Below are 22432 nucleotides of genomic sequence, written 5' to 3' on the forward strand. Positions count from 1 at the left end.
CATTGAATTAGTGATTGAAGGACCTATTTATTACTACATGTATTTGGACATTGAATTAGTGATTGAAGGACCTATTTATTACTACATGTATTTGGACATTGAATTAGTGATTGAAGGACCTATTTATTACTACATGTATTTGGACATTGAATTAGTGATTGAAGGACCTATTTATTACTACATGTATTTGGACATTGAATTAGTGATTGAAGGACCTATTTATTACTACATGTATTTGGACATTGAATTAGTGATTGAAGGACCTATTTATTACTACATGTATTTGGACATTGAATTAGTGATTGAAGGACCTATTTATTACTACATGTATTTGGACATTGAATTAGTGATTGAGGACCTATTTATTACTACATGTATTTGGACATTGAATTAGTGATTGAAGGACCTATTTATTACTACATGTATTTGGACATTGAATTAGTGATTGAAGGACCTATTTATTACTACATGTATTTGGACATTGAATTAGTGATTGAAGGACCTATTTATTACTACATGTATTTGGACATTGAATTAGTGATTGAAGGACCTATTTATTACTACATGTATTTGGACATTGAATTAGTGATTGAAGGACCTATTTATTACTACATGTATTTGGACATTGAATTAGTGATTGAGGACCTATTTATTACTACATGTATTTGGACATAGAATTAGTGATTGAAGGACCTATTTATTACTACATGTATTTGGACATTGAATTAGTGATTGAAGGACCTATTTATTACTACATGTATTTGGACATTGAATTAGTGATTGAAGGACCTATTTATTACTACATGTATTTGGACATTGAATTAGTGATTGAAGGACCTATTTATTACTACATGTATTTGGACATTGAATTAGTGATTGAGGACCTATTTATTACTACATGTATTTGGACATAGAATTAGTGATTGAAGGACCTATTTATTACTACATGTATTTGGACATTGAATTAGTGATTGAAGGACCTATTTATTACTACATGTATTTGGACATTGAATTAGTGATTGAGGACCTATTTATTACTACATGTATTTGGACATAGAATTAGTGATTGAAGGACCTATTTATTACTACATGTATTTGGACATAGAATTAGTGATTGAAGGACCTATTTATTACTACATGTATTTGGACATTGAATTAGTGATTGAAGGACCTATATATTACTACATGTATTTGGACATTGAATTAGTGATTGAAGGACCTATTTATTACTACATGTATTTGGACATTGAATTAGTGATTGAAGGACCTATTTATTACTACATGTATTTGGACATTGAATTAGTGATTGAAGGACCTATTTATTACTACATGTATTTGGACATTGAATTAGTGATTGAAGGACCTATTTATTACTACATGTATTTGGACATTGAATTAGTGATTGAAGGACCTATTTATTACTACATGTATTTGGACATAGAATTAGTGATTGAAGGACCTATTTATTACTACATGTATTTGGACATTGAATTAGTGATTGAGGACCTATTTATTACTACATGTATTTGGACATTGAATTAGTGATTGAAGGACCTATTTATTACTACATGTATTTGGACATAGAATTAGTGATTGAAGGACCTATTTATTACTACATGTATTTGGACATAGAATTAGTGATTGAAGGACCTATTTATTACTACATGTATTTGGACATTGAATTAGTGATTGAAGGACCTATTTATTACTACATGTATTTGGACATAGAATTAGTGATTGAAGGACCTATTTATTACTACATGTATTTGGACATAGAATTAGTGATTGAAGGACCTATTTATTACTACATGTATTTGGACATTGAATTAGTGATTGAAGGACCTATTTATTACTACATGTATTTGGACATTGAATTAGTGATTGAAGGACCTATTTATTACTACATGTATTTGGACATTGAATTAGTGATTGAAGGACCTATTTATTACTACATGTATTTGGACATTGAATTAGTGATTGAGGACCTATTTATTACTACATGTATTTGGACATTGAATTAGTGATTGAGGACCTATTTATTACTACATGTATTTGGACATTGAATTAGTGATTGAAGGACCTATTTATTACTACATGTATTTGGACATTGAATTAGTGATTGAGGACCTATTTATTACTACATGTATTTGGACATTGAATTAGTGATTGAAGGACCTATTTATTACTACATGTATTTGGACATTGAATTAGTGATTGAAGGACCTATATATTACTACATGTATTTGGACATTGAATTAGTGATTGAAGGACCTATATATTACTACATGTATTTGGACATTGAATTAGTGATTGAAGGACCTATTTATTACTACATGTATTTGGACATAGAATTAGTGATTGAAGGACCTATTTATTACTACATGTATTTGGACATTGAATTAGTGATTGAAGGACCTATTTATTACTACATGTATTTGGACATTGAATTAGTGATTGAAGGACCTATTTATTACTACATGTATTTGGACATTGAATTAGTGATTGAAGGACCTATTTATTACTACATGTATTTGGACATTGAATTAGTGATTGAAGGACCTATTTATTACTACATGTATTTGGACATTGAATTAGTGATTGAAGGACCTATTTATTACTACATGTATTTGGACATTGAATTAGTGATTGAAGGACCTATTTATTACTACATGTATTTGGACATTGAATTAGTGATTGAAGGACCTATTTATTACTACATGTATTTGGACATTGAATTAGTGATTGAAGGACCTATTTATTACTACATGTATTTGGACATTGAATTAGTGATTGAAGGACCTATTTATTACTACATGTATTTGGACATTGAATTAGTGATTGAAGGACCTATTTATTACTACATGTATTTGGACATTGAATTAGTGATTGAAGGACCTATTTATTACTACATGTATTTGGACATTGAATTAGTGATTGAAGGACCTATTTATTACTACATGTATTTGGACATTGAATTAGTGATTGAAGGACCTATTTATTACTACATGTATTTGGACATTGAATTAGTGATTGAAGGACCTATTTATTACTACATGTATTTGGACATTGAATTAGTGATTGAAGGACCTATTTATTACTACATGTATTTGGACATTGAATTAGTGATTGAAGGACCTATTTATTACTACATGTATTTGGACATTGAATTAGTGATTGAAGGACCTATTTATTACTACATGTATTTGGACATTGAATTAGTGATTGAAGGACCTATTTATTACTACATGTATTTGGACATAGAATTAGTGATTGAAGGACCTATTTATTACTACATGTATTTGGACATTGAATTAGTGATTGAAGGACCTATTTATTACTACATGTATTTGGACATTGAATTAGTGATTGAAGGACCTATTTATTACTACATGTATTTGGACATTGAATTAGTGATTGAAGGACCTATTTATTACTACATGTATTTGGACATTGAATTAGTGATTGAAGGACCTATTTATTACTACATGTATTTGGACATTGAATTAGTGATTGAAGGACCTATTTATTACTACATGTATTTGGACATAGAATTAGTGATTGAAGGACCTATTTATTACTACATGTATTTGGACATAGAATTAGTGATTGAAGGACCTATTTATTACTACATGTATTTGGACATAGAATTAGTGATTGAAGGACCTATTTATTACTACATGTATTTGGACATTGAATTAGTGATTGAAGGACCTATTTATTACTACATGTATTTGGACATTGAATTAGTGATTGAAGGACCTATTTATTACTACATGTATTTGGGCATTGAATTAGTGATTGAAGGACCTATTTATTACTACATGTATTTGGACATTGAATTAGTGATTGAAGGACCTATTTATTACTACATGTATTTGGACATTGAATTAGTGATTGAAGGACCTATTTATTACTACATGTATTTGGACATTGAATTAGTGATTGAAGGACCTATTTATTACTACATGTATTTGGACATTGAATTAGTGATTGAAGGACCTATTTATTACTACATGTATTTGGACATTAAATTAGTGATTGAGGACCTATTTATTACTATTGGGAAATAATTATCCTTTGTTCTTATTAGCTGTAGCAATCAGCTTTAATGAAATAAAGAGAAAATGACAAATAATTTTCAGTAGAATCTGCACCTTTTTTTACTTCTATTATCTGATTATTTACCTTCCTCTTGAATGGATCTGTTATAACCAAGTGCTGATCATCTGATCCTGATAAAATATTCTGACCTGAAGAACTCCAACATAAAGTGTTTACCTGAAAAATAAGGCATTTTCCATAATAAATTTATTAAAGTACAGATTCTTTTTTTTTTTAATTATCTCCCTTGGAATATGTATGTATACTCTCTTTATTATTATATTAATTATAATAAATTAAAGACAAATTCTTATGATGTCATGATCAGATTTTGAGACTGGTTCTAAAACTCGTTGTACAACTGTATAAGTAGTTAAGAACCCATGCACATCATTTGTCCAAAGGATAGATAACTCTTGATATGGTATAAAACAACTTAATACTTACACATCCTGTGTGGGCCTCTACTTTACTGTCCAACTTCAGTCTTTGTAGGAAGTCTTTGTTTTCTAGAAAACAAATTAAAATAAAAGTCTATTTTTTGTTAGTCCAAATAATTTGTTTCTTTTCATTTCTTTAACAAATTTATTTATCTTCGAAGTTTCATAATCTAAAGTTAAATGAACTTCAATATGAATGGAAGTTTTGTTTTAAAACTGTAAACTGGGTGATTTTCCATTTTCTATTAGTTTTAGTTGTTAAAAGTGATGTTCTTCACACAAAGTGGCCTACATCTAAATTGAATAGGTAAAAACCTTTTAAATTATGGTGGGTTTTTTTACTTAAATGATTTTTGTTTTCTTTGTGATAGGAACCCGTTCATTAAATAAACAGAGTTACTAGTTATGGAGAAAAACAGCTATATATAGTCATTATGTATTTTTGATCGAGATAGCATAAAACACTTAATTTTCTAACCATACACAATCAAACAAAAATGAAATATTTATTGTATATAGCATCTGGCATTTAGGAGTAAGAGAGGTCTTCCTGCTGTCTGTTATCTTGTGATTAGCATTTCAAAAATCAGGCTGTGCATGTCTATCTACTAAGTTTGGTTGGAAATAATTCACTGAACTATCCATAAATGCAGGATACTTTTGTAGTGTAAATAAAATGTGTTTTTTATACACATTTAATACCTGAAAAGGCCCATATTAACAACCAACAAGAGTACACATGCTGAAATGTCTTGCATTCTTTACAAACCATTGATATTATGTTGATAGTTCTAAATATAAAGCTTTACTTATAAAACTATCACATCAACTTAACATGATCCAAGAAAATGAGGTAAAGGTCATATAAACCAAACGAAAAATACATGTACACCTTACAACATGTACAATCATTCAATCCACTAAATATAGATGACCTATTGATTATAGTTACTAGGAAACAGACTTAACCAAGACAACTAAACATTGACCAATATTAACCATGAAAATTAATGTCAAGGCCAGATGAACCATTCCAGGCGGACATGTACAGCTTACAACAGTGTACATTTCTTCCATACAGCAAATATAGTTGACCTATTGCCTCAAGAAAAACAGACAATGCATTTTAATTTTATTTATCGAGGGCATGCTATGCCTTAAAAATGTCCAGGTGCACATGTTTGTCTGTACTCTGAGTAAATTTTTTGAGGTGAAAATGCAGCCATTTTTGCCCTAATGCCGATATTATTGGGCCTAGACAGCTAGATGCAATTTATCAGATAAAATTTAAAAAGCATAAAAGTTAATTAACCTTTTGCGATGTTGAAAAGCTTAGCCTTTTCAACAAACCCATATTCACGGGACTGAAGAGGATGAAACATTTTACAATAACATCTCAAACAAACGTTTCCTTTGCTGTCAGACTGTTGTTGGTTTGTATTTTTTTGACAGATGTAAGGGAGATAATAAAGTAAATGAGTACATCTGAAAACCAAATTAGGTTTCACTAAATACCAACGGTCCAATATCAAAATGTTGATTGTTAACTTTTTATCATCACTGACATAAATAAATTTTATCACATATTTTTTTATCTTTTACCAACAAGTTTTACCATTCATCCTTATTATTTTTGTTTTACTAAAACAAAGTTACATTTTTAAACTTAATAGAATTTTAATATTTTATAAAAAATACGCATTTTTACAAATTAATATCTAAAACTAGAATATGTTTAATGCGGTGACCCTGCAAAGGGTTACTTTCGTCAGCAACGTTTTCGGTCTTTTAATTTCACGTATTTTCGTGTTTTGATGTTTTATTTCTCGTTTTCTCGTTTTTTGCTCGATTTGCGTGCTTCGTGTTAATTCCCCTTATTTTTTCCGTGTTTCGTGTCGGTTCTCTTAATTTCTCGTGGATGTCCCGCATTTGATTAAAAAGTCAGTGTGTTATGGTACCTTTAAAGCTTGAGTAATCTAAAAGAAATTGATGTGACCATTCTACTTTTGTAATGTGTATGGAATTAATGAAAGTTTATCAAATTACTATGAATAATATTTTTTTCAAATAAGATGCAAGTAGGGGATGCTAAAAGGTCTTCATGTCCATTATTAATGACTGCATGATCTCCAAGAACGGCTGAGTAATAACTTCTGGCGTGTTTCCGTGTTCAGTATTCCCCTTTCCCCTTTACCACCCTCTGCAAATAGAGTGAACTTCCGAAGCCGAAGAAGCCGAAGAAGCCGAAGAAGAAGAAGAAGAAGAAGAAGAAGAAGAAGAAGAAGAAGAAGAAGAAGAAGAAGAAGAAGAAGAAGAAGAAGAAGAAGAAGAAGAAGAAGAAGAAGAAGAAGAAGAAAATTATTTATTTCATATTATTTATTTCATAGACGATCTTCTCTATTTATTTTTTTAAATGAAAATCGTCCTCTTAAAAACAAATAAGATGCAGATTTAAATAGAAACGTCAGATCAATCATACAGAGCACTATCTGCATGAATTGCATCACGTTTTCAACGTGGAAAGCAAAGCATTGGGTTAAGCGATTTACAGAAAAAAGAATATAAAGACTAAACAAAATAATATATCATGAAATGTCTTCTTATAAAAGGTAAAACTATATAAAAAAAATATTGTTTGTTTCTGTGTTACATTTTTTTTCGTTCATTTTTTGTACATAAATTACTTTTTTACATTTGATTTGTTTTACATTGTCTATATTTATACTGTGTGTGTATTGCATATGTTATTGTTTATAATAATATTGTCTGTATCATATGCCCTCCTGGGGCCCTAATTTGGTAAAATAAAATATTCTATTCTATTCTATTCTATTCATTGTCATTTCGGGGCCTTTTATAGACTGCTTGTTGCTTATACTATCATAATTGTTAATTGTAAATGCCCCTGTGGATTGGAACAAGGACGTATAACTTGATTGGAATAATAAAATATTTGATATTTGATTTTGATATATATATTGTTATAACATTTGCGTCTCTTCTAGAAATACCAGAAGTATTTTTACAACATGCACGTAAGTGAGAACGTTAGTCAGATCGATGCCTCAACAAGATCAATAATGACAAGGAACCACTTTGCAATGAAGTTATCATATCTTGTTAGTGTATCCGCATAGTAACGTATTATGACGTTAGATTGTTAGAATAGCAACGTTGTTAGTGAAATCTAAACGCGACTGTCTTGATCAGGGATGACCAGTTTTCAACGCTTTAATTATGGCTGGGAGAATTTTTAACATTTTTAGAAAACGCCCGAGTAGATACATAGCAGCAACTCAGACATTGGCGGCTTGTCAGAAAACATTCACAAATGGAGTGGGAGAAATAAGTTTGGCCAACGGAAACTTGAAGACTTTTTATGATAATTTTTCTGATCTACTTCGCTTTAATCAGGTAAAGTTACAATTAGCCGAAGAACTTATAAACAAACTTTATGATGAAATGTCATCCTTAGGAGGGGTGGCAGTGAAACTAAGACAGCAAATTGAGAGAGATGAAAAACATCTAGAAGAAAGGAAGAAACTCGTGTCGGTTATACAGAATGAAATTCAACAGCTCCGAAATAATCTGAATACGATGAAAGAGGAGCACGGATTTAACGAATGGATCGCTAAAAACAAAGAAGATAACTCTAGTTTAGAAAACTACCAAGCAGATCGGTTAGCTGTTGAAATGGACATTTTTAGATGTCTACAGAAAATACAACAGTTGTCGGGAGCGCACGATGAAACAGATAACGAAACTATCATACTTCAAGATTTGAGGGAAAACTACAATGAAGTACACGATGAAGATATCAAAGCTTTATCAGCACAGTTAGACATGGTCAGACAGAAACGTAAGCTATTTAGCGTTCAACCAATAGAGAAAGCTCGAGAAATTATTTTCTTGTTTTCATCAAAAACAGCGGAACTTGAATTAAATCAACAAGAACTTCTTCAAACAAGAACTTTGGTCAAATTAAGACAAGATCAGATAATAGCACTAAAAGAAGAACATGGAGCTTTAGGAGAACACAACGACGAACTTATGTATAGATTAATGGAAGATAAAGATGAGCTTAATAAGCTCAAGAATGAAACAGACAAAAGTCAGCCTTTGGAATATAATCTACCATCTGGAGAAAAAATCAAACGCTGGGTAGTTAACAAGTAAAAAAAGATCTAACCTAAAAATCAAACGCTGGGTAGTTAACAAGTTAAAAAAAAGATCTAACATATTATCTTAGTTGTACTTACTTGAATAAACTTATATTTAAGTAAACATCAACAGATGGTTGTTATAACTTATTACTTGAGGGAGGGATGACTCTGACAAAAGATGTTGACTTTTAGCGCATTGTGCTCATATTAAACTTATTTCGTACATAAAGCATCATTATAGCTCTTTTATAAACGATTCCTATCAAAAAGTTTATAAAGAGTCCACTCGTTTAGTCAGTGTTATCTGTAAAGATGTTAACATATTTTACCAATTTTCATATCATCTTAATAAAAGTAAAATTGCTAAAGTTGGTCGAAATCGTTTAATGACAATAACACAAATACTATAGAAACCCACAGAAGTCAATTATCGGTTTTAGTCCTAACGACATTTGTATATAGATGTTGTATTGCTGGTCTGAGTTTCTGTTGATCAATTATAGGTTTCAAGTCATTGTACATTTGTGTAGATCTTGTATTGCTGGTCTGAGTTTCTGTTGATCAATTATAGGTTTCAAGTCATTGTACATTTGTGTAGATCTTGTATTGCTGGTCTGAGTTTCTGTTGATCAATTATAGGTTTCAAGTCATTGTACATTTGTGTAGATCTTGTATTGCTGGTCTGAGTTTCTGTTGATCAATTATAGGTTTCAAGTCATTGTACATTTGTGTAGATCTTGTATTGCTGGTCTGAGTTTCTGTTGATCAATTATAGGTTTCAAGTCATTGTACATTTGTGTAGATCTTGTATTGCTGGTCTGAGTTTCTGTTTATCAATTATAGGTTTCAAGTCATTGTACATTTGTGTAGATCTTGTATTGCTGGTCTGAGTTTCTGTTGATCAATTATAGGTTTCAAGTATAATCATTGTACATTTGCGTAGAACTTGTATTGCTTGTCTGAGTTTCTGTTGATCAATTATAGGTTTCAAGTCATTGTACATTTGTGTAGATCTTGTATTGCTTTTCTGAGTTTCTGTTGATCAATTATAGGTTACAAGTATAATCATTGTACATTTATGTAGAACTTGTATTGCTTGTCTGAGTTTCAGTTGATCAATTATAGGTTTCAACTCATTGTACATTTCTGTAGATCTTGTATTGCTTGTCTGAGTTTCTGTTGATCAATTATAGGTTTCAAGTATAATCATTGTACATTTGTGTAGAACTTGTATTGCTTGTCTGAGTTTCTGTTGATCAATTATAGGTTTCAAGTCATTGTACATTTGTGTAGATCTTGTATTGCTTGTCTGAGTTTCTGTTGATCAATTATAGGTTTCAAGTATAATCATTGTACATTTGTGTAGAACTTGTATTGCTTGTCTGAGTTTCTGTTGATCAATTATAGGTTTCAAGTTATTGTACATTTGTGTAGATCTTGTATTGCTTGACTGAGTTTCTGTTGATCAATTATAGGTTTCAAGTCATTGTACATTTGTGTAGATCTTGTATTGCTTGTCTGAGTTTCTGTTGATCAATTATAGGTTTCAAGTCATTGTACATTTGTGTAGATCTTGTATTGCTGGTCTGAGTTTCTGTTGATCAATTATAGGTTTCAAGTCGTTGTACATTTGTGTAGATCTTGTATTGCTTGTCTGAGTTTCTGTTGATCAATTATAGGTTTCAAGTATAATCATTGTACATTTGTGTAGAACTTGTATTGCTTGTCTGAGTTTCTGTTGATCAATTATAGGTTTCAAGTCATTGTATATTTGTGTAGATGTTGTATTGCTTGTCTGAGTTTCTGTTGATCAATTATAGGTTTCAAGTATAATCATTGTACATTTGTGTAGAACTTGTATTGCTTGTCTGAGTTTCTGTTGATCAATTATAGGTTTCAAGTCATTGTATATTTGTGTAGATCTTGTATTGCTTATCTGAGTTTCTGTTGATCAATTATAGGTTTCAAGTCATTGTACATTTGTGTAGATCTTGTATTGCTTGTCTGAGTTTCTGTTGATCAATTATAGGTTTCAAGTCGTTGTACATTTGTGTAGATCTTGTATTGCTTGTCTGAGTTTCTGTTGATCAATTATAGGTTTCAAGTCATTGTACATTTGTGTATATCTTGTATTGCTTGACTGAGTTTCTGTTGGTCAAATATAGGTTTCAAGTCATTGTACATTTGTGTAGATGTTGTATTGCTTGTCTGAGTTTCTGTTGATCAATTATAGGTTTCAAGTATAATCATTGTACATTTGTGTACTTGAAATAGATCCGGAAAAACCCGCTATACGATAAGAGAGAAAAATAGAACATATCAATTCATGACAATAAGGAATTTTGTGATTCTTTATGTAGAAATGAGAAGTACGTATATCTCAGCACTAATTTTTTTACAACTTTATAGACCATATTTTGTTGAACTATATATCACACACCAGGAATCTACCATGTGAAGCCTCTACCAGGGTGACACCCTCGTACCTTGTACCTGGAAATTAATCAAAGTACTGAAGTATTGAACATCGGATAACATCAAGTTCTGGGTGATGGTCACTATTTTAGGAGCTTTTCTAAATTTTGGGGCAATATAAAGTTTAAAAATTGTATAAACACTTATCTATTGTTTCAAGACCATATTTTGACCTCCAGGTGTCATTTGGTTGATATCCCATTAACGTGAAGACCTTACAAAACATGACAGGGATATGTTGTATGATTTCCAATGAAACGATTATTAACAGAAAGCACATAATGTGGATGTAAACATGAAACTACACGTCACCATATGTAACCTTCGACAATGAGAAAACAAATTCCGCACAGTGAAAGATAAAAGTCATCGGTATGACACAATTTCAAAACAAAATAAAAGACCTAAAAGATCCGATTTATGCTAAAACAATAAACCACAGTAAACGAGAAAACAAATATGACGGACAACAACCAACTACAGAAACTAAACAACTGCTGGGTATGGACTGAAATCAAGGATACACCAGATACAGTCAAGGCTGCATTCTATCTTTATATACATCTAGAAATTGACAATGAGGGTCGGTTGAGTTAACTTTACTATAAAGAGATGATTTCAGCTGTCGGATAGTGAACTTTCCATTTCTATGTAGAAATATATAGGAGCGCCTGCATATGGAGTATATATCTTCAGGAGTTTGCATTTTTATCATGAGTTCCTTGATACTTACAAGGAAGTTCATGATCATCTCTTCGAAAATGTTACGGACGTCATTACGAGAGAATTGAACGTTATTGAATATCTGTTTCAAATATGACTACAGATTACGGATATGTTCAAATTGTCGTACCCAAAATCACGTCCTCTTTTCCTCGTATGTAACTTACCGAATTAGATTTATCATCGTTTTAATTCTTTCATGAGTAACACGACGGTTGCCACATATGGAACACCTGATATCGCCTGGTTTTCGGTGGGGTTCGTGTAACTCTGTCTTTAGTTTTCTATGTCCTGTTTTGTTAACTGTTGTTTGTCTGTATGTTTCCTTTTTTTGAGACACGACATGGTCAGGTTAGTTACCCATTTGGTATCTTTCGCCTCTCTTTTATTTTCTTTAAAGATATTCATAGATTGTCCGGCGTTGGTCATCTCAACGAGATTGATTTTCTCGCTTGAGTCGGTACGGCGAAAGTGAGAAAAGCAATCGAGTTGAGAAGACCAATGATAATCTGTTTATTCGGCGCTATTTTACATATAACGACGTTGTTAATTTCACTAACAACGGCAAACGCGGCCTTAGTTTCTAGCGATAATTGTTTGTATCACTCTACTGTGCAATTTAGTCTGTGTTGAGAAAGAAAATTATCAGTCAGAAGATCAAAGAAAAATTTCGTAAAATAGAGAAAACAATTTATATTACAAATTCTTAACTTTTGTCCATACTTACTAATATGTGCTCATAAAGCAAACATGATAAATCTTTTGTTTGCTCCGTGTTGAAGGTTCTCACTGTGACTTATATATGAAGATCGGCAATAAATGTGCTGTTCCTAAGCTTTTAGCTGTATATGTGCTGATATTGTGTCATGGATGGATACCCCTTTCTTTTTTATTTTATTCAGATAACGTTCTATCTTATCAAGGTCATGTTCTGTCTTGTCATTGTCATGTTTTATTTTATTAAGGTCATGTTCTATCATATAAATGTCATGTCCAACTTCATTAAAATCATGTTCTATCTTGTCAATGTCGGTCATGTACTATCTTCACATAAAGGTCATGGTCTATCTTATCAATGTTATGTTCAACCTTACTAAGGTCATGTTCTATCTTACTAAGGTCATGTTCTATCTTACTAAGGTCATGCTCTCATCTTATTAAGGTCATACTCTCATCTTATTTAGGTCATGTTCTATCTTATCAAGGTCGTGTTCTATTTTATTAAGGTCTTGTTCTATCTTACTAAGGTCTTGTTCTATCCTACTGAGGTCATGTTGTATCTTAATAAGGTCATGTTCAATCTTATTAAGGTAATGTTCTATCTAATCAAGGTCATGTTCTTTCTTGTCAATGTCGTGTTTTAATCTATCTTATTCAGGCCATGTTCTATCTTCACATAAAGGTCATGGTCTATCTTATCAATGTTATGTTCAACCTTACTAATGTCATGTTCTATCTTACTAAGGTCATGTTCTATCTTACTAAGGTCTTGTTCTATCTTATTAAGGTCATGTCGTGTTTTATTAAGGTCATGTTCTGTTTTATTAAGGTCTTGTTCTATCTTACCAAGGTCATGTTGTATCTTATTAAGGTCATGTTCAATCTTATTAAGGTAATGTTCTATCTAATCAAGGTCATGTTCTTTCTTGTCAATGTCATGTTTTAATCTATCTTATTCAGGCCATGTTCTATCATATTAAGGTCATATTCTATCGTATTAAGGTCGTGTTTTAAATTATTAAGGTCATGCTCTAGCTTATTAAGGTCATGTTCTATCAATTTCATGTTCTATTTTATCACGGCCATGTTCTATCTTATTAAGGCCGTGTTCTATCTTATAAATGTCATGTTTTATCTTATTACGTTCTTGTTCTTTCTTATAAAGGTCATGCTCTCATCTTATTACGGTCATATTTTATCTTTATATCAAGGTCATATTCTATCTTATCAAGGTCATGTTTTATCTTATTATGGTCATGTTCTATTTTATTAAGGTCATGTCGTGTTTTAAGGTCGTGTTCTGTTTTATTATGGAAGGTCATGTTCTGTTTTATTAAGGTCATGTTCTGTTTTATTAAGGTCATGTTCTGTTTAATTAAGGTCATGTTCTATCTTTTTAAGGTCATGTTCTAGCTTATTACGGTCATGTTCTAGCTTATTAAGGTAATGTTCTATATTATTAAGGTAATGCTTTATTTAATTAAGGTCGTGTTCTGTTTTATTAAGGTCATGTTCTGTTTTATTAAGGTTGTGTTCTATCTTATGAAGGTCATGTTCTATTTGATATTACAGATTTCCATCAGATTTTAATTAATTAAAGTGTACATATACAATTTAAATTAAATATAATGCATTTATCTGAATTATTTTCAATAATAATATTGAAATAGTTGTTTCAGACGTTGATATTCCTTTGGTCCATTCAAAATCTATATGACGAATAAACGAATAAATGATGATGTCAAGAGATTTCGTCAACAAAATGACATAATACCCTTCATGAATTCTTTCATAGAAAAAATGATTTTGTTCGGAAGTTTGGCTTTACCTGTAGACTAGCAAAACAAATAGATTTACGGTTTACCACACCCAAAATATTTAGTGCTCATGTTGTTTACCGAGATCATAAACTGAGAACTACCCACATCCACTCCCAGGCGCGGATCCAGAGGGGGGGGGGGTTCCGGGGGTTGGAACCCCCCCCCCTTTTTGGACGATCAATGCATTTGAATGGGGACATGTAATTGGAACCCCCCTTTGTCCTGGCTTAGGAACCCCCCTTTTTAAAATGGCTGGATCCGCCCCTGACTCCATTGTACTAAACAACTATTCCCAAAAATAAAAATAAAAGCATTATTGTAGCATTTACGAACATCTATCTCATATTTACCAATTTATAACATAACTAATCATCTATCGCCATCCAATTATGTATGTGTATGGTCCTTCCCTTATATAGATACTCATATTTTAGAATTTTTCACTCAGGATAATGCTTTTCTCAGACTGCTAAATATATATGACGTCTTCATATCAAATTTTTCATATTAACCTTTCTAGTTGAGAAATAATTCAGGACAGTCATAGATTTGTTTTCATTCAACCATCGGGTTGCCTTGGGCATTTGCATTCGATTATTTTATACCGAGCGAGTGTTGATCTAAAACATAATACATCATCTGTGCAAGCATTAATAAAAGCAGATTCGGGGTATACCTCAATGAGATAGTAACGCAACAACACAAAAAGACTGATACTTTATATGTTTCACCTGAGACTACTATAACACATGATATAGTAGTCTCAGGTTTCACTCGAATTCTAAACTGTACAATTTTTGGCAAAAGGAGACAGCAAACGTTTTTTTTCATAAAATTATTTTATATAAAGGATAAAACAGTAACATATAAAAAGGCAACATCAACAATGCAACAAATAAAATAAAAGATACAATAACATCATATGCGATCAAATTCTTTTAAATGAATATCAACAGGTCAACCGGATTATCACGAGATTTCACGAGAAATGTCATGCTCGAGTGTTCTTGCTTAAATGTTTTACAATGTCTTAGTCATATGAAAGTTTATATGAGATCATTCCACAGTGTGCACATCCCGACTTTTGAAATGTTTACGTCCCGGATACAGCTGACCATAGCTTCTTTGGACTTTTTTGATTTCGTAATTTCGACCAACCCATCTAATGATTGTAAATCTTGGTTGGCAATATCGTATAAATTTTGTTCTAGCTTATTATGGTAACGAATCGAACATGTGAAGCGTACACGAACCATCTTAGTGACGTCACCTTTACAACACTTCATCGACTCTTCGACTTGTGGTCCCTCAACTGATTCAATAATTACATCACCGATACTTTGATTCAGTGAATCATAAATCACGAAGTTATCTCCCTTACTAACAACTCTAATGGCGAAACCGTATCCTTCTGGGTTGTTATCTGTCCAGAAATAACAGTCATTTAGATTCAGCTTGTCTCCCTTGAATGTCAGACGCTTTCCATATCCCATTCCGATCGATTGGAGCACACGTGGTTCCCCTTCTAATACCTCTCTGTCTGTTCGTAGATCTCTCACGTGGTATGTAAAGCCAGGACATACTCTGTTATCTAGATGGAAACCTGAAAAGTAAAGACCAGTGTCAGACAAACTAAACAGTGACCAGTTACAGCCAAAACTGTAACTGAGGAAAATATATTGCACGACGTTTATACAAAGAAAATAAACATTTAAACAAAACGAGTTAGTTGTGGTATGTGTTATAAACTTATAATAGAGACACTCCAATACAAAATTTATTTGACTTTTATCAAGGTTTTGTTACTAGCTCATTGCTTATTTAGGAAGCCTTCAATGATTTCCCTAAACTGTGTTAACACAAAGACCAACGAAACTAAAAGCTTACTGGTAGCGTCTAATTAATATATATATAATATACAGATAAAATTAGAACAGTTATTTAACAGTTCTAAATGGTCGGTTTATTTATGGGAATAATGATAGTGTCATTCCAAGAGCTACACTGCCAAACCGAAAATTTAGAATTTCATATAATTATTTTTACTCTTTGCAGATGAACTCAACATATGTCTCGTTGCGTAATTTACATGTAGAGTTCTCCACTGTTCTGGACTGGTGTCGACAGACAAATTATGTATTTTTGACCTACATCAATCTTGTTTATTTGATATACTAAGTTTATATTCACATATCATTTTTCTCGAGTGTTGCATGTTTTGAAAGATCAATTTGTTTTGCCTCCAGATGTGTGTATATTTTGATGAGAACTGTGTGAATCTATGTAATGGTGTTTGTGTAGTTCTTCGTCCTTAACATTTTTTTCTATGCGAAATTTGAACTTGTTCTACTTGTTTTAGGGTCCGAAGTACTTTCCCCGTCAGCACAACCACCAATAAATATGCGAGAGTTACCGCTCTTTGAATGTATCCCCCCTTTCCCCCCTCGATTATAAATTATATTTGTTCATGTGTAATGTAAAAGCCTTTTGTAACTTCCAAATAATGAATATGGCACCATTCGCAGTGCTATAACTTTAAATATCAAGTGCACCAAAACAAAATTCCTATAACCCACTTCATTCAGTATACCAAAAACGACCAGTTTCTGAATTTTTTTCCCAAAGTTTAAACGAACATAAACAATTTCTTTCCTAATCCCCATCATGCCCTGCCCTACAAATATATTACACCATACAAAGCCCCTTTAAAACCCCACATTACGATATTACATTCCACCATTTTTTTTCCACCTCAAACCCTGGTCACTGTAGTTATACACCCCTCCCCCTTGCCGCCTATGAATACAGCAAGATATGTTTGAAACACAATATATATCATAAATTACAATACAATATGTATAAACAGACTTGAGATAGATATTTATAGGACTACCTTACTATACTCAAATATTGAGTACGTATGTATTAAGGTCATCCGCCATCAGGCCAAAGACTTGAGACAACTGTAAAAGAAAATCTCGTGAAGACATGGCACAAATATACAATGCAGTAGAAAATACACAATGCAATATATCTTAAAAGCTTTCAAGAACTACTTGTCAAGAGATAAATATGCTATTTGCCAATACTTTTATGATTAAATATCGTTTTCTTAAAAAAAAGGGGGGTTTTAAAATTGAATTTTGAAATTCAAAGTTAAGGTTGTTTTGAATACCAAGATCTTCCAAGTTAAGAACATAGCTACGGTTAACTTCATCTCCTTTGATTAAAATTTTCAAGACATCCAAAAAATCCAGCACAATAATAATAACATAGTTTTTATGTTAGTAGACGTTTCTTTTACAAAACTGAAGTGAATGAATTCCTCAGATGAATTCTCGTGTAGCTGTATTCTAACCACTGTATATATATATATATGCATATTTAGGCATATCATCACCAAATATATTTCACCTAAGTTTATTTTATTCAACCAATGTCCAGAGATGCATATTTTGTGATAAGACCACTAATTTTGAGAAGTAGGTGCACTGGCAAATAACTTATATATCTAATACATTCCGTTAAACTTACCATTTGACTTATTTGATATACATAAATAATTCACATTAATCGTAATGTAAATGCAATGACTTGACTAATACAGTTAAATAAAACTTGATATTCTCATTCATTCACTAATATAATGAATCATCACTTTTATCTTCTTTTTCTCTCTAAATTTTTGTGTGTTTTGTTGTAATGTTGACAATTTGCAACACTATTTCCATTACGACTGTAATTGCTTAACCTGAACGCCCAGTGGCAAATATTTCATGCATGTTCAGGACGATATTCCCTTCAATACCCTTAAAAAGATCTTTGTCAACCATGACGGCTTAATACGGGTTCATATTTGTTGAAAACTATTTTCATTGAATAGACAGATATTCTATTTATTTTATAGTTCGAGTTATTTCCGCAGTGAAATTTCATACTATAGAAGTAATTTAAACTATCAAGCGATAAGTGCACACAATCTTTTATCCGGAGGAAGTCAGCATTACTTCACAATCATTTAATTATACAGTGCAGGTATAACATCAGAACATAAACCGTTGATGAATCATTCTTATCGTGTACCTGTTGACGATCATTGACGCGTGCACTAATCGTAGATAATATGATAAGTGAGAACAGATATATTATATCAGTTTTCTTGCCTTATAAAATTGCCAAAATAAGTATATAAAATGTGATTTGGCATGCCAAACCTTTATTTAAGAATAAATTAACACCACTGTGAAAACTGCACATTGAAAACAAATTATACAAAATTATTGGATTCAAATGACGTCAGGCTAACAGACATGACAGACAAAAACAGAATATGGAAAAGCGATAAAATGTTGCAGTAATGAAAATCAATAATCACCAAATGCATATCAATTAGTTTGCAACCCACACTTACTTTTTGAGTAATACGTTTAAGCAACATAAATTTTAAAATTTACTGAAAAATTTACATCAATCAATATCCAATAGGTTTTGTATACTTTGATTCACCTTTTTTCAATAATATTACAATATATTTTTATTAAATACAAATTTCAGTTTAAACAAAAATCAAATTCTTAAATAGTTCATAAAATTAAAAGAAGTACATATTAGTTAATTACCTATGACTGGAAATTCATGTTTCTTGATCCCTTGTACTGTGTATTCAATCCCTAATTGGTCACATACAACTAGGTCTATTTTGACAACATCGTCACGGTTCAATGAGTCTGTGGAAGAGCTCTCCTTGATCGGTCCATCAGCACTGTACTGTAGTTGTTGTTGAGAAAACAAATCTTGCAAAGAAAGTCCGGTTCCGACCTTTTTATCTATTTTTTGTTTATTCAAACCATTTCCACTGAGGTTTCTGAGATCCTTCAGGTCGTCTCCACGAATGGTAGCATATAAAGACAATCGCCGAACATCGTCAACGTCTATCAAGGATTGACCGTGAAATCCTCCGATGGTTTCTAATTCTATTGTTTGGTCAACCAATTTCAAAGACATTCTATATAGATAATTTGTTTTCTGAATTGTTCTCTTTAATATCAACTGTAGTATCTAAATAATTCGTGCGATTTGAACTATCTTGTTGGCGTGCCTAAATATTATGAATGCAATGTGATGTTCATACCAGTATATACCGGTGTAATCAGATATCAACGATCAATACTATTTTTCATCCAATCAATTTACTGCTATATCAGCCGAAAGTGTTTTCATTGGCTTGTTTTTCCTGATCACGCTAGTGTTGTCTGTTTTTCGAGTGATTTTAATGTTTACATTCTATCAATGCATGTACGGTATTTTCAAGGACGAAACTAAATAGTATCCGATTTTTCCATCACGCAGCTAACTATTACATAAATTTCAACTCGAGATTCAATATATAATTTCTCCATTTTATTAATGTAAAAGTTAAAATTGGTTTTAACAGAAATAGCTTAAAACACATGTATTTCTCATCAATATTATGTAAACATTAGACCGGGAAATATGTTTGGACGAATATACCCGAAGGGAGTGAATTTCACGACATATAGAAGACATCGAGAAAAAGGATCGTTACACATTTGTTGTCTTCCAAAACTTAATAAGTCATAAATGAAAGCGTGTTTTTCCAAAGTTAACTTAACAGCCACTAGATATCATATTCCAAAAATCTTTGACCAAGTCTTTCGAAAAATAAGAATTTCACGGTCTGAGTTTCCATAGGAACAACGAATTAAACAAAACATGTAGAGACTATTGATTTTCCATATTGTTATAAGGATGTAATAGCTAGCAGTATATATATATATAAGACATATATTAAGTACTTGTTTCGTTGTAAAGAAAAAATGTTAAAATTCTTGATGAGAATACTTGAGTTGTCTCGCTTTATATAGCATCGACTGACTCGCTGATCACAATATAGACGGTTTATATAAAATTGATTTTCTTATAATGAAATTTCTCGTCTCGAAAAAGATTTGTTTTGGAAGGTATTTAACACATAGTTTTTTATTATTGAAAATCATATTAGAATAGCATTGGTGATTTTTTTATAAGCAAGTTAAACGTAAGGAAAAAGTCGACGATATATATTTGTTTGTCTGTTTGTCTTTTTATTTTAAGCCATGGTGTTGTCAGTTTATTTTCAATTTTCAATGTCTCAAACAAATATATCTAATATAGATATAGAATAAATCTGCGGTCCAACTACATTTATTTATGTATATTTCACACATGCAAAATATGTTGTATTGTATATATTATCATCTCTGTAACTATGTTATTTAGTTAATGAGAATAAAGATCTATCTATCTATCTAAGTAATTTTATTTTCACATTGTTTGTCATTGTTACCTATAAATAGTTTAAGGTAGGTCTACCAAATTGCACATGGTAGATGTATAATAATGGTTTTATGTTATGTAAATCAGAAGAACTTATAATTAAGTTGGTAAAATATATGTGTCCGATCCTATTTTTCTCTTTGAGAAGATAATAGATATATTAAGATGTGGTATGAGCGCCAAGGTTGTCTCTGTTATATCTGACGCATAAGCAAGATAATGATTTTAATCAGATTAGTCATCTTTGCATCAGGGGTTATAAAAGAGGGACGAAAGATACCAGAGGGATAGTCAAACTCATAGTTTGAAAATAAACTGACAACGCTATGGCTACAAATAAAAAGACAAACAAACAAACAATAGTACAGATGACACAACATAGAAAACAAAAGACTAAGCAACACAAACCCCACCAAAAACTGGGGGTGATCTCAGGTAACGCTTTAGTCATGGAAGTGGGTTGAAATTCGCTTAAGATGTTATCTAGTAAAATTGAGAATGGAAATGGGGAATGTGTCAAAGAGACAACAACCCGACCAAATAAAAAACAACAGCAGAGGGTCACCAACAGGTCTTCAATGTAGCGAGAAATTCCCGCACCCGGAGGCGTCCTTCAGCTGGCCCCTAAACAAATATATACTAGTCCAGTGATAATGAACGCCATACTAATTTCCAAATTGTACACAAGAAACTAAAATTAAAATAATACAAGACTAACAAAGGCCAGAGGCTCCTGACTTGGGACAGGCGCAAAAATGCGGCGGGGTTAAACATGTTTGTGAGATCTCAACCCTCCCCCTATACCTCTAACCAATGTAGAAAAGCAAACGCATAACAATACGCACATTAAAATCAGTTCAAGAGAAGTCCGAGTCTGATGTCAGAAGATGTAACCAACGAAAATAAACAAAATGACAATAATACATGAATAAAATTGAGAATGGAAATGGGGAATGTGTCAAAGAGACAACAACCCGACCAAATAAAAAACAACAGCAGAGGGTCACCAACAGGTCTTCAATGTAGCGAGAAATTCCCGCAATAACAACAGACTACTAGCAGTTAACTGACATGCCAGCTCCAGACTTCAATTAAACTGACTGAAAGATTATGATTTCATCATATGAACATCAGGCACAATCCTTCCCGTTAGGGGTTTAGTATCATACCATCATAACATATATGAGAAGAACATAACCCGTGTCATGCCAACAACTGTTTTTAGAATAAATGTGTTTAGTTCCGATGCAAAGACCTTATCAGTGACTCAATATTAACGCCAAAATATGCAATCTTTAATGACTTGACAACAGTATCGTAATTATATCCCTTCTTAATAAGTCTATTCAAAGGTTTTGTAAGTTTCTGAGGTGAATACTGACACCTTTGTGCTTTATAAAGAATATTTCCATAAAAAATTGGATGTGAAATACCTGAACGTATTAGAAGTCTGCTAGAATTATTGCATATACACTATACTATTCTATACGGAAACTACTCGTAAAAAGAAAGATAATTCATGGGATATAGTTTTGATCCGAAACAAACTTTTGATAATTTAGTAAACTTATGGACATTATCTTTATATATAGCGACTGGCTGAGTCAAATCATTTCCCTACGCGATTCACAATCGATTAGTGCCATTTGCATCG

General features: G+C 31.9%; 2 protein-coding genes across 6 annotated transcripts in view; both read right to left on the reverse strand.

Annotated features, from left to right (window-relative positions):
• The window catches only part of LOC139493116 (DDB1- and CUL4-associated factor 6-like), a 36434-nt gene extending 30416 nt beyond the window's left edge, over window positions 1-6018 (reverse strand). For 3 of the 5 annotated variants that reach the window (XR_011656915.1, XR_011656916.1, XM_071281278.1), the window contains exons 1-3: window positions 5854-6018; window positions 4549-4610; window positions 4186-4278 (exon numbers count right to left, since the gene is read on the reverse strand). Coding sequence is in view for 2 of the 5 variants with exons in the window: in XM_071281278.1 (XP_071137379.1) it covers window positions 4186-4278; window positions 4549-4610; window positions 5854-5923 (225 nt within the window). In the remaining 3 variants the exon portion in view is untranslated. The remainder of the gene's footprint in view (window positions 1-4185; window positions 4279-4548; window positions 4611-5853) is intronic. The other 2 variants (XR_011656917.1, XM_071281279.1) reach the window with 1 other exon arrangement.
• Window positions 6019-15360: 9342 nt separating this feature from the next.
• Window positions 15361-19610, reverse strand: LOC139493118 (uncharacterized). The gene is made up of 2 exons (XM_071281280.1): window positions 19062-19610; window positions 15361-16045 (listed from the first exon to the last, which is right to left on the reverse strand). Exons 1-2 carry the CDS (start codon window positions 19444-19446, stop codon window positions 15489-15491), a joined length of 942 nt encoding a protein of 313 aa, XP_071137381.1. The 5' UTR covers window positions 19447-19610; the 3' UTR covers window positions 15361-15488.
• Window positions 19611-22432: the final 2822 nt, after the last annotated feature.

This window comes from Mytilus edulis, chromosome 10 (assembly GCF_963676685.1).
Source record: "Mytilus edulis chromosome 10, xbMytEdul2.2, whole genome shotgun sequence".
In the NCBI taxonomy this organism is placed as follows: Eukaryota; Metazoa; Mollusca; class Bivalvia; order Mytilida; family Mytilidae; genus Mytilus; species Mytilus edulis.

Excerpts from the sequence above, each read along its gene's own strand:
- LOC139493118 (XM_071281280.1), bottom strand. The coding sequence starts at position 19,446 with ATGTCTTTGAAATTGGTTGACCAAACAATAGAATTAGAAACCATCGGA. Across the intron at positions 16,046-19,061 it reads ACATGAATTTCCAGTCATAG|GTTTCCATCTAGATAACAGA; the intron begins GTAATTAACTAA and ends TTTACTTTTCAG.